The sequence below is a fragment of the Colossoma macropomum genome, unplaced genomic scaffold, assembly GCF_904425465.1.
Source record: "Colossoma macropomum unplaced genomic scaffold, Colossoma_macropomum, whole genome shotgun sequence".
In the NCBI taxonomy this organism is placed as follows: Eukaryota; Metazoa; Chordata; class Actinopteri; order Characiformes; family Serrasalmidae; genus Colossoma; species Colossoma macropomum.
In genome coordinates, this window is record NW_023494799.1 from 5,522,497 (window position 1) to 5,536,035 (window position 13,539).

The 13,539-nt window shown below is 41.1% G+C and overlaps 1 protein-coding gene across 1 annotated transcript in view; it reads left to right on the forward strand.

Annotated features, from left to right (window-relative positions):
* ptprsa (protein tyrosine phosphatase receptor type Sa) overlaps positions 1-13,539 on the forward strand; it is a 358,543-nt gene that overhangs the window by 314,139 nt on the left and 30,865 nt on the right. Inside the window, exons 26-28 of the mRNA XM_036587418.1 lie at positions 7,207-7,330; positions 10,528-10,703; positions 12,941-13,060. Coding sequence (XP_036443311.1) covers positions 7,207-7,330; positions 10,528-10,703; positions 12,941-13,060 — 420 coding nt within the window. The remainder of the gene's footprint in view (positions 1-7,206; positions 7,331-10,527; positions 10,704-12,940; positions 13,061-13,539) is intronic.

Consider the following 13,539-nt stretch of genomic DNA (forward strand, 5'->3'; position numbering starts at 1 on the left):
CATGAAATCAATTAATGTTAAAAAGCATATTAATTAAAGACTGTCTAGAACACAGCTGCAGGACCGTGTTTGAGTATTTCACTGTTGATCTACTACTGCTCAGGCTGTTCGAACACATCTGCGGTGGCCAGTGCAAACAAGCGAAGAAAAAAAAGTATTTTTAACCACTGTTTCTGACTTTCTTGACCACTCAAATTATTTATATGCTAGATTTTGACACTTCACTGTAGACTTAATTAAGCTTTTGCTTTTTTCAGCCTTTTTTCTCTTTTGGCTGAAGAGGGAAAGTGCCCCTTTGACCAAAAATCGGTTCGGTGGATGAAATTTCCCTAAAATATAACGCATTTTCCTTCCTTATTCTTTCGCATTTGTGAGTGAAACCACATAAACAGGGAGGGTCTCACAGCTAGCTGAGCGTTTTCTCCCTATGTAAGGTGGATGTGATGGGAAGGGGAAGAGAAACATGATATTATTGGTTATGTATCCCGACCCACTGGTGCGCCGTTTTAGAGGCAGAGCACAAGTTATGACACTTCGACAAAGATTACGGGAAATTTGTCTTTTAAACGATGTGTTGAATCGGCCCTACACGGTTAAAAAAGGGTTTATTTTGATTTCAGGTTTACGGAGCCCTGCTGGTGACATCCCATAGAAATTAAAATAATGCGTGGCTTAGTAAGGCGTGGGAACGAGATAATTAAGCCATGGCCACGACTAAGCAAGGCATGGGCACGAGATCATGCCTTACTAAGTCGTGGCCACAACCTAATTATCTTGCTCCCATGCCTTACTAAGCCGTTGACACACATTAGGATCTCGTTCCCAGGCCTTACTAAGTCATGGCCACACATTAGGATCTTGTTCCCATGCCTTACTAAGTGGTGGCCACACATTATTTTCATTCATGCAGGATGTCACCAGCAGGGCTCCGTACAGGTTGACTTATAGCACACTGGGTTTTTTCACTACCACAAAAATAGGGTTCCGTTGAGTTTGTGACGTTGATTAAACATAAATTCTTTTCTGCCTCTTGAATGAATTCTGGAAGCCGTGTCAGGAGCAGAGACGATTTCACAGCTGTGAACGTCGTCCTCACTGCAGAATTTCAGTTCAGAACTCTTTCCCTCGTACTTCAAAGGAAAATGATTAAATGTCAGAGGCTCTAATATCCATAGCCATTCAGTGTGTCATGTACTCGTATCCTCGAATACCACGTAGGTAAACTGGGATGAAAGGGTGACGTGAGATACAAGTTGCCTCTTTTCTCTTCTGAGTTCAGAGAACTCCTTGCTGTCAGGTAAAATCATAACCCTCACACCTGAATCTGAATATGCCTCTACCTGAAGCTCAGAGTCTCAGCACATCCTCTGGGGCTGATAGCCGGGAGGCAGTCATTGTAAGGCGTGCCTGCGCTTACGTGCTGTGGCTGATAAATGGCCGCCCTTTTCATCTCAGAGCTGCTCCGGCTGTAAGATTTAGCGGCGGCGGGGCAGCTGTCCTGAAGCCGAGCGCCGGCGCAGCTGTCTGAACTCCTAGCCTGTCTCGAATCAGGCTGCTGGCCGCAGGAATGAAATTGCGCCGCTGATTAGAAACGGGGATTGCTGAATCAGACTCGTTTGCATAGAGCAAACATCTTCCTCCACCACCTGCTCTTAAATTACGCCGTGCTGCAGCACCACGGCCGTAAGCCCACCCTGCAGTTTACACAGGTCTGCAGACAGAATTTGGTCCAAAATGGAGACAGATTAGTGAGAGAACCAACATGGTGCCCTGAGTTTTAACAGTGGAGCTATGTGGTTAATATGGCTGATGGAAGTAATGGAGAGGCTTATAGTGCCTCAGTTAGATTTTCTTATGTGGTTTTGGAGACTTTATGACATAAAATGGCCACAAAAAGTATTTGGACACTTTATCTATTGGTAATTGTTATGAGGTTCTTTGTGTAGCTTCATAAAATGTTTAACAAAATGTGATCTGTTCAAGAGAAAAACACATTTAGCACAACTTGAAAATGATGGTGGACTCTGAGTAGAGAAAGCCTGGATAAGGACTCCAGCCAGACTGCACAGAGATGGAAACGTCAAAGTCTGGGGCTACAGTGGTGTCGCTGAGCTTGTGTTCATTGATGGAACTTTTTGGATGCAAATCTGCAGAAGTCTGAAAAGACACTGTGCAAACGATAACAATCTGAAACGCACCGGCCACCTTGAATGGTCAGTTTAAAATAAATGCCTCTTGGTTTGACGTTTCATCTCCTAACACAATGAGTGTGTTTACAGGCACCTAATAATCTGATAACTGCAGAAAATCAGATTTGTCAATAATCCGCTCAACGTGTTTCCATGCACTTGAGTAATCAGATAATATGAAAACTCCGGGTCTACATGAGTCAGACAGTAATCAGATTTCTGCTTTGCAACCAGCCAGTAAACTCACAGAAGACGACGTGACGTAAACGTAACGTGAAACTCAAACTTTAGGCCTTTTTACGTCGCGCTACTTTACCTGAAAATATGAACATACATCATCTAGAAGATGAAGAATATTTAAATACTTAATCTTGTCAAGAATGTAGTTAATTTCAGCGTTGCTCCAAAAGTGTTTTGCTCCGTCTCGTGGGTGCTGTGTTAAACGCCGCTCACTTATTTCCGGTACAGCAGTCTGTTCCGCACATGCGCAGACTGAGAAATCTGAAAGAAATCAGAGTAAGAGTTTACATGCACTGAGAAATCTGATTACTGAGCTAAACTCCAGCTCTCTTTATTGGATTTCTTAATTGGATTTCTAGATCAGAGTGTGCTTTTTACATGACCATTTGAATAATCGGATAACTGCAGGAATCCGAATATGCGATCCAAACCAAACTTCCCCTATTCTACACCAGCTGTAAACAGCAGAGCCAAAACACTGTTTTTGACAGACGCCTGTTTCTATTCTGATGCGCTGCATGATTCTGCCTTCTGTATCTAAAATAGATGAGGAGAAATTCATCCATGCAGTGGAGAAAAGAAGGGATCTCTGTGACTCTTCCAGTAAATATTAGGATGTTAACAGAAAGGAGAGACACTGACTGAGTGCTGCAAGTTAGAAGTAAATATTGTTCGTTTTGTGTCACTGATTGATAAGAACACTTGGCTAGTTTGCTAAGCGGTCTTAGCAGATACAGTTTAGCAGATAAAACTGAGCCCGACCGGCGCCTACTGGCTGACATAAAGTCGGCAGTTTGAAGAGATGCAATAGAGCTTCACGTGACTTGGAGGAAACATGTTAGCCTTCGCCATCCCAGCCTGGTAGCACTGTGTGATAGAGAGAGACATAGCTAGCATGCAGTGACTAAACTGGGGACAAAGTTGGGTTAAGAAAAACAGCATAGTGAGCATTTAGAACTTGACTAAGCTTTACTTGTGTCTAAATTGTGATTTGATGACTGGGGACATCATGGACTAGCCACAAGCATTATTAATCAAAGATATTTTTCATCATGAAGAAATAATGTGCTGGGGCCTCAGTGTGATTTGTTAATGTAGCGACACAGCGAAGCTCCATAAAACGACAGATTCGTCCTCTCACAGTCACGAGCCCACACTCCAGACATGGCTCTGATTACTGTCGAGAGTGAGAGAGAAATGCTAGTGCATATTTGGAGACTCTCTCATCACTTGTCCTCTCTCTCTCTCTCTCTCTCTTTCTCTCTGACTCTCCAGAAAAATAAATGACTGAATTAAAAGGAGAAGTGTAATTTTAATTTTGTTATTTTCTTGATGAATGGCTGCTCATCTGGGCGCCTTAGTGTGCCAAGCAGAGCTGAGTGATTGGTTTTTAGAAGCAAGCTGTGCTGAAGGAAAAAGATGAGAGAGAGAGAGATAGAGAGGGAGAGAGGGCTTTTGTTCTCTGTAGCTGCTAAGCTAAGAGAGAGATCCATTATATTGAACATTTTTGCGGTTTCCTGCTCGATCACCTGCTTAAACTCATCGAGAGCCTGATAATGAGCTGAGTCAGGTGTGTTTCAGAGGCAGAAGGAGGGGTAGATGGTGGGACAGTGTGGGAGCACTGTTTCTCTATATAGGTACACTGTTAGAGAAATCAGACAAAGCAAAGCCAAAGCCACCAGAATCATAATCAGAAATATTTTTTATTCACCAAGTAGAAGATGATGGACAAGGCCTTTCTGTTGCCGCAGGCGTCCATATAACTTTCAATTAAATGAACAAAAACCAATACATACAGTACCAGTCTTCATAGAGTGCATTCTGACTTTTATTTTGTATGGATGTGAAAAGTCACACTTAGAGATGATACAATATCACGTGTGATTTTTCAAAGCAATACAAAAAAAATACAACTTAAAATGAATACCAGTCTAAATGTAGGTATTTTAAGCTAAACTGAGTTGTGCGCTACATTTCTACATTCTACTCCTTGAGACCACCGGTGGTTCCAAAACGCACTTCGTCATATTCTTCATAACTTTCATATTTCATAAGCTACATTCTAAAGGTGGGGGTCGTATGAGAGCTGTAACTGTCTTCTTTCCAGTCAGATAGATGGGGAAAGTAATTTTAAACCCTTATAATAAAAGACGCTGAGCTCACAATTTTTTTTGACTACTGAAAGTCGACCCATTTTTCCACAAATCTGGGCTATAAACTATAAACAGATGGCGTCTCTTCAGTGATCTGCTCTGTAAAAATTGTTTTTATAAAAAAGATTTTTGGCTTTCAGCAGTAAATTGTAAGCATATAGTAATGTGTGTGTGATCATAAAACACGTTCTGTTAATTTGAGGGGAGCTTTTACAAAAATAAATAAACAAATAGAATAAAAATGTACATTTATTTCATGCAGTTACTGAATAATTTGCCTTACGATTTGGTCATGTAAATTCAGATGGACAAACCAAAATATACCCTGGAGAATAAGAGGTTAAATGGGATCTTTACCAACATTTTGTGAATGTTTTCCAAATCTAGCATGAGTAGCTATGAAAGAATGCATTTGTGGGCGTAGTATACATAGTTAAACACCACTTCAGTAGACCTCTGAAGTCATGAAGCATTCTTTAGTTGGGGAAAGAATGCCTCACAAGCCTGCCTGCCCATTAAACACTGCAAAAATGGTAAAATTATCTTAAAAATAGCCATTAAATCTAATATTTCTCCTGTTGAGATTGTTGTAAGCTTAATTTATTTAACTTGTTTTAAGTCATTTTTTTGGGTAAAATTATCTCACTATGTTGGGAGATATTTTAGCTTGTTTTAAGAAATGAGCTTGAAACCAGCAAAATCATCTGCCAGTATAGTGAGATAATTTTACTTAATAAAATTACTTAAATCAAGTTAAAAAATTCTGGAAATAAGCTATATAATCTTATAATAATTGCACAACCATCTCAAAATGGGAAATATTAGATAGATTGACTAGATTTAAGATAATTTTACTTGATAAGATACCATTGTTTTGCAGTGAAGAAGCTATAAGTGTAAGCAGTTTTTCTCTATGAGAGAAATGAACATTGTTTATTTCAGCCGGTCGCGCCTTGTAGTAAACTAAAATGTTCTAAACCTGATACATTTTGTCCTGCATACGTTTGTCCACCAGCTACTCAAACTGTATGCTACTACTGCTGAAGCAGCCCACTGCAGTGGACGAAGCTTGCTAGTTTGTTTGGTGAGGGTTGCCAGTCTTATGATGTCAATTCTTCCATGCTTCTATGTATGAATATTCATATTTCGACTCATTAATGACCTCGTAATCCAGAGGGTCTAGTGACATTTACAGGAGAAATGTCCGTGTGACAAAACGTATCAGGTTTGGAACGTTTTTTGTTTCCCCCAGGGCCAATTTTATGAGAATCCCATTCATTTTTCCCATAGAGAAATAAGCATAGACCTGGAGTTCCTAATATGATTATTATTACTTATTAATTATTAAAGGCCTCATATCATGGAAAATCTCATTTGCCTTGTTTTTTGAAATAAGTGTTTGATGTAGTGTATAATCACTGTTAAAGTTTAAAAAAGTGCCATGCATTCTCCATCCAAACCGTCCAAATATGGGAACTAACCTGCAGAAACAGCCTGTTTTGGATTTGTGATGTCACCAAAACCACCACATTTAGATATACCCACCTATTCAGTCTACAGCAGGAGGTTTTAAAAGGAGGTTTTAGGCTAAGACTGCTTTTTAAATGAGGTACACTATGTACCAGCCAATCAGAACAGAGATCCTTTACATGTATTAGTTTTAAAGGCACATTAACAAAAACAGGCTGATTCATTTAAAAACCATAGTGAACTGAACAACATTTGAATTGATGGAACTGATCCCGGCCCTGCGCGGTCATGCTGTAGTGAAGCGCCCCGGCCAGCAGGGAGCGCAGTGAACAGCAGCGGCACTGAGACTCTCAGCACTCCAGTGTTTCTGCTTGTAATCACTGCAGGGAAAACTGCTATATCAAGCAACTTATTGTGCCTTATTTAGCCCCAATTTCAGCATGTATTGCCACAGCCCTAAATGAAAACATCCTTCAAGCCCCAAAGCTGGGCGGGAGAGAGAAAGAGAGAGAGAGAGAAAGAGAGAAAGAGAAAGCCATCGGCAGTGCAAGCTCAGAATCATAATGGAATACTAAATTACCCCGACGGGGAATAGAATATTTATTCAGAAATTCTCATATAGGGAGTGCGACGGCATTTATCTTGTGAGCGTCAGGGCAGACACCCCCACACACACGCTCCCCCCTCATCCATTTCCTCCTGGAGGAAGAGCACAATCCTTTATCAATATTTCCGTTGCTATTATTCACTGTCTGAGGAGTGATGTGTCTAAGCGTACCTGGCTGGATTCTCTTCAGCGGTGAAACTGTAGCAGACTGGCTTTTAATTACAGCTCTCTAACATGAGACTGGGTGGGGGAGTTTCATCATTGTGTTATGCCTGTTTATCTCTCTCTCTCTCTCTCTCACTCTCTGTCTGTCTCAATCTCTCTCTCTCACTCTCTGACACTCCTTCACTGTCTTTTCTTCCTTTTCCTCTGGCCTTCTTTCCCTTTCCTGTCTCTGGGCCCCCTCACGCTTTTCTCTGTATGTTTTATATTATACTCTATCTGTCCTTGTTTCTCTCTCTCTTCTCGTCCTTTGTAAGTGTGTTAATGCTGACAGTACTGTAGGATACAGTGGCCCTGAAGGTTTTCTCTCTATCTCTCCCTGCAGTCTATCGATCCAGGACAGCAGTTCACCTGGGAGCATTCCAACCTGGAGGTCAACAAACCGAAGAACCGCTACGCTAACGTCATCGCCTACGATCACTCCCGCGTCATTCTGGCACCCATTGAAGGTCAGCATCGTTATTAGAAACAGTTACCTTGCACTTCCACTCACTGGACACTTTATTAGAAACACCTATCTTGTACTTTCGCTCACGGGCCACTTTATTAGAAACACCTACCATGTACGTTCACTCACTGGCCACTTTATTAGAAACACCTACGTTGTACTTCCACTAACTGGTGACTTTTTTTGGAAACACCTACCTTGCACTTCCACCCTCTGGCCACTTTATTAGAAACGCCTACCTTATAGCTCCACTATGTGGGTGTACAGTTACAGATTGTAGTCCCTCTGTTGCTGCACAGTTAACCTACCCCATTCATCATTGGTCAGTTTCTGACCACAGGGCTGCTGTTATCCAGATATTACTTGGGTGTTGGAGCATCATTCTCAGTACAGCACATATCAGTCAGCTAAGCTGAGCGTTGTCCACCACCCAAACATATCCATCAAAGAGTGGGTCTGAAACAGACCGATGATGAAGGGCTGCAGCAGAGGTCTTCAAATCTGGGCTTTGAATCCAGTTCCGGTCCTGGCTTTTGAAATCACAGGTAGGTTTGACAGTAGGTGGCCAATCAGTTGCATCAACAGTTAAAACTACCAGTCATTACAAAATCCAGGTCTCAAAATTGGGTTCAAGGTTCAGATATGAAGACCTCAGGGCTGTGCAACTGTGCATCAACAGATGGACTGCAGTCTCTATCTGTACTCCAGCAAGGTGGAGCTACAAGAGAGGGGTTTCCAATAAAGTGGCCAGCGAGTGTGGATAAGTTATACTAGAGTATGGGTCCACCGTTTTACAGTCTCACATTTTCAGGCAGTGTTTTCTCATTGTCATCTCGTTGAAGTGCACCAACATTTTCTGTTTTCTTGTTTAAAAATTGATTTAAAAATCAATCCTACAGCAAAGAAGTTCTGAAAAGAACATTTGACATTAATGTTTCTTTTGACAAAAGTTAGTTTGCGTAAGAGCTGCAGCAATTTTGTTTTCCTTCCGATCTCATTTTCCAAGAAGCAACATAGCTGCAGCAATTTTGTTTTCCTTCCGAGCTCATTTTCCGAGAAGCAACAGATTACATCCGTCAGAACTCCCAAAACTATTTACTTTTCCCCAAGATTCTGTTTTTCCTTTGTGAGCGTTCCTTATTTCCATTTCACCTTGATTTTTTCCTTCTTTTCGCCCGTAGTTCGCAACAACCCTATTTTACCGAGCCTTAACACGGCGTAACGAAATCATCACAAAGACAGCGCCCATAAATACATAAATTAATCAAGTTCGAAATTTCCATTTTACAGCGCAGTGATTTTGCCATTAGTTGCAGCAGCGGAACAATTCATGCACGCTGCCGTCTTTTTGTTCACTTAGCTATCACTAAAGCTCTGCGCGACACCGCCGCTCTGTCAGACGCACGAGCCGCTTTCTAATGCTGCTCTCTTCCCCCCGATTGCTAATTTCTGCCTTTTTCTCTGTTTTTGGTGAAGCTGGAAAATGAACCCAGCCGAGTGTTTCGCTGCACTTTGTTAAAGTATGAAAACAACAATTTGGCACCATGGCCCATGTTTGGGCTTTTTGTGTGGCATCCACTGTATAATTAACTAAGATTTGTCTTATATTGTTCTGCTGTGTTTAGGACTGGACAGTGACCTCTAAAAACAGCAGTTATGGAAATATTTTAGTTCAGTATATTGTTACTTTTTAGAGAGAGCCAATTTGATTATTAGAGTCCTCACAGTGCTACAAGTGCTACAAACTTATAAATTGTTTTTATAAATGAGTTTTTCAAAATTTCAGTGTAATTAATTCGTTGAGATGTAAACAGTCATTCAGAGTCTGGTGTGAAATGGTTCATTGTAGAGAAACTTACCAACTCAGATGTCTTTACAGTGGTGGTGATAGGAACCAAAGGTCTACAATGCAAATGTAGCCATTTTATTTACTATCAAAAACCACCACGTCTTTTTAGGTTTTATATGTACAAAATAAAAAACGAGTGCGTTTACATGCACTTAATAATTCAATAACTGCAGAAAAACAATTATGATCGGATTCTTGAGTGCATGTGAACACACTCAATGTCTCAGACATCAGGTAGTGTTTTCATAACCATTTCATGTAACGTTCTGTGACAGTTTTTAGAGACTCTTCAGACGTCTGGTTCCTCTCACCACCACTGTGGACGATTCTGAATGGATAATAGGGCTGGGCAGTATGACTACATATATCCTTATATGATATGTCACAATACAATACAAAACTTAGAAAAGCATACTGTGGATATCGGCATTACATGTTGAACACTGACCAACTACATGTTTCATTACAAAGAGAGCAAAATTTGTTCTGTTTAATTGGATTTTTAAATTTCTTGAAGCATCGCAGTATGATATTTTCGTCATATCACCCACCTCTAATGGACAAGTCTCTCTAAAATGGAGCATTTCACATCAAACCACTCCGAATGACTTTGTTTACATGTTAACCTTTAAGTTATGCAGAAGTTTTGAAAGATCAGTGGAACTCCTCTCTAACAGATTATTCAAGTCTGTTTTCTTTAACTATTAACTTTTAAACCTTTTAAAATACATTTTTAATATTTCTCTGCTTCCAACCATATGGTGTTTTATGTTGTTGTGCGGTTTCATGGTGGTTGTGGTTTGGCGCTTGACACAGCAGCTGGTCATGGATCACTGTTTCAGACCCTTCAGCTATAGAGGCAGCGTCTAGTGGGAGGTGGGGGGGGGGGCTACTTTAGGGAAGATTTATTGCTGGCTAAAGCTGACAGGCTGCAGAGTGAGAGAGAGAGAGACCGAGATACCCCTGGCCCTGTTTAATTTCAGCTTGTAGCAGAGTCTAGATCAGGCCCTAAATCTAAGAGACCAGAGAGAGAGAGAGAGAGAGAGAGAGAGAGTGTGAGAGTGTAATACTGTATATTAGGTTGATGAAAATAATGTATATGTAATCTGTATCAGCTCTATGTCACAGTGTGAGTGATTGATAGGCCACTGTAGATATCAGCCTAATAATGTATTACAGGTCATGTAATAAGCACTCCTAGAATGGTAGTTGTGGACAGTCTGAAGATGGAGGCTGTCATGTAATAAAGTGGCGAGTGTGAGGGAGACAGTTTAAACCTTGTTTCTAAGCAGGGTGTCCACTATTTTGGTCATACCACTTAAAGTTTTCCCTCTCCTCTCCATTTCTAGGCATAACAGGCAGCGACTACATCAATGCCAACTACATCGATGGCTACAGGAAGCAGAACGCCTACATCGCCACGCAAGGCCCGCTTCCGGAGACGTTCGGAGATTTCTGGAGAATGGTGTGGGAGCAGAGGTCAGCTACTGTGGTCATGATGACCCGGCTAGAGGAGAAGTCACGGGTAAGCCTCTCTAAAGCCTGTGATTCATTTATTAGGTCACTCGAGTTATTGGCTTCTTCACCCCATTATGGACGACAACAGGGGCTATTTTACGTACTTTGTGAGCTGCTCATGTTGTAACAGGAGTTGGATATTATGGCGTATACATTGTGGCTGGTTTCTTAACGTGTACGTGACAAGCAGCATCTTGTGGAAGCAGCTGGTGAGACGGTTCACAGCACACTCAACTAGACATTATCTCAGCTGAAATGTCATCGCTGGCTGAGTGAATGAGAAGAAAGGATGTGAAGATGGAGCGAAAGAAAGGGACTCACTCGCTCCAATCATAGCTGACAATTATCTCCATCTTCCATCTGGATGCTGCGGCCCATTTAACACAGAGAGAGAGGAATCCCTTAGTGGGAGGCTTCCCCCTTCACCAAAAACAGCTTTCCATAATCAGGCCTACCCAGAAGCTTTGCTCTACCAGCTAGAATCTCCAGCCTCTATTACCTGAACACTGGCTTTAGCCCGTAATATACAGGCTTATTGTTCAACCATTAATCTTAAATCAATCAAATTTACACTGTTTCCCCACCTCTAACCCCAGATGTAGCCAATCAGCCAAGATGCTTGTTGTCTAAAGTTTGCTTCTTGCATTGTGCAAACTGGATTAATCATCACAGTTTTGCCTCAAACTGTGTGGAGGTGTTCAGTAATCTTTAATAGACTTGGTTCTGTGGTTTCTGACACTGTATGACACACTGTTATCTATAAACATGGACCAAAGTAGGCTACATCATAATGCTAATTGAGCCGTATTGTACCTTGAATTTCGTCTATACTTTGGTTCATGTTTATACACTCTCAGAAATAAAGGCATGAAACTGTCACTGGGGCAGGACCCCTCTTGTCCCTGGGGTGGAACCCTCTCAGTACCTTTAGTCAGGGAACATAACTGAACCATAATCCACTGAAATGATATTTTCTAGGTTGTACTGACTCCACACACCCCGGCTTTTACATTTAAACAATTTAATTATACAGAAATAAAAAAAAAATATAGTGGAATTCCTCTAGATTACCACTATGAGACTACTATGTAAATTATGCAGTTATGAGAGTGAGGACCCGCTGACAGGTCATTAGAGCTGAAGGGGTTAATTAGACTCTCCTTTGCGTGCGCTAAAATTATTTCCATCTCGGGCCGTTCGGGCTGCACGCGGCGCATTAGGGCGCTGTCAGATGTGATCAGCGTTGAGGGCTTCAGGCCGCAGTCAGTGCAAAACGCAGGGGGACGCGTTAAACCTGCACATTTTTCAGCGGTGCGCTGTCACATCACATCAGAAAGCAGGCCGGCCTGATGCTCAGCGTTGTCCATTCATCGTTGGCTGGGGGTCCATCCCTGCAGTGGTGGTCTGGGAGAGGGCAGGAAAACACTTGCCAGGCTGATGTAGAGTTGGCCCGAGGGTCGGCCGGATGGAGATGGGGTGGGTGTGGGGGTCTGTGAGGCGGAGGAAAGAGAGCGTCGTGCTGATTCGTCTAGCCATTTGTCAATAAGATCACACGGTCAGCAGTGATTGAGAGTCAGTGAAGCAGGACAGACTCAGCTGTGTTTTCAGCCTCAGTCTGTGTGTAAGTGGAGCCACTATGGTCATATCAACTATGGTCATATCAACAACTCTGGTCCCTTTTTTATTAGCCTGTAGTTTTAATTGAACTGCAGGCAGGAAACGGAGCCCCAGTCCAGCTGAACGGTCATGAACTGAAATGGAATTTGCAGAATCAACTGACACCTCTGTATATTATTTTTATTATAAATTAATTCTGGATATTAATTTTGTCAGAACATGATTCTGGATATTAATTTTAATGGAACGTCATTCTGGATAAAAATTTTATTAGATATTCTGTATATTATTTTTATGATAAATGAATTCTGGATATTAATTTTATTAGAACATTATTAGGATATTAATTAGGATATTATTAGGATATTAATTTTATCAATTATTAATTCTGGATATTAAGTTTATTAGAATTTCATTATGGATATTCATTTTCCTAGAACCTCATTCTGGATATTAATTTTATTCAACATTTATTCTGGATGTTAATTTTATTAGAACTTCATTCCAGATTTTAAATACATTATTCATTCATTCTGGATATTCATTTTATTAGAAATTAATTATAATTTCATCCTGAATATTAACTGTTTAGATCTTGACTAACATCTTGTTTCTGTCTGTTCTCAGATTAAGTGTGACCAGTACTGGCCGAGTCGAGGCACTGAGACTTACGGAATGACCCAGGTCACCTTGCTGGACACGATTGAACTGGCCACCTTCTGTGTGCGAACCTTCTCCTTACACAAGGTAGGACCCTGTTGAAGTACTTCGATGTTGAAGCACCTTTGTGTCTATTTTGTGAACAGAAAAAACATCATTTACCTTTTTGTCAAGTTATCATTTCAGAATACAAACTCGAACCTGTCTATACAGTCCATCACCTAATTATCTAAGCAGTTAATCTGACCTAATTACACTGAAATAGTACAGCAAAACAACACTAATAACCAACTCCAGACCTTGAAAAGTAAACACTCAACTACCTCAAGAGCTCCTGATGTGTAGTACACGCCCTGTTACTTACTCTAAGGCCCAGTTTTTAAGCACTTCTCCCCAGCGTCTCCTGTTTTAGGAGTCCACAAGGAGCTTGTATGTTGTTGCAGAGTGAAAGCTTTTCTTTGAAAAGAGGCAGATAAGAACTAGTTTTAGTGAGATGGAAGTACAGAAATATTCCAAATATAGCCAAATATCCTAACAGCCACAAAATGTTCATGTTTTCTTTTGTC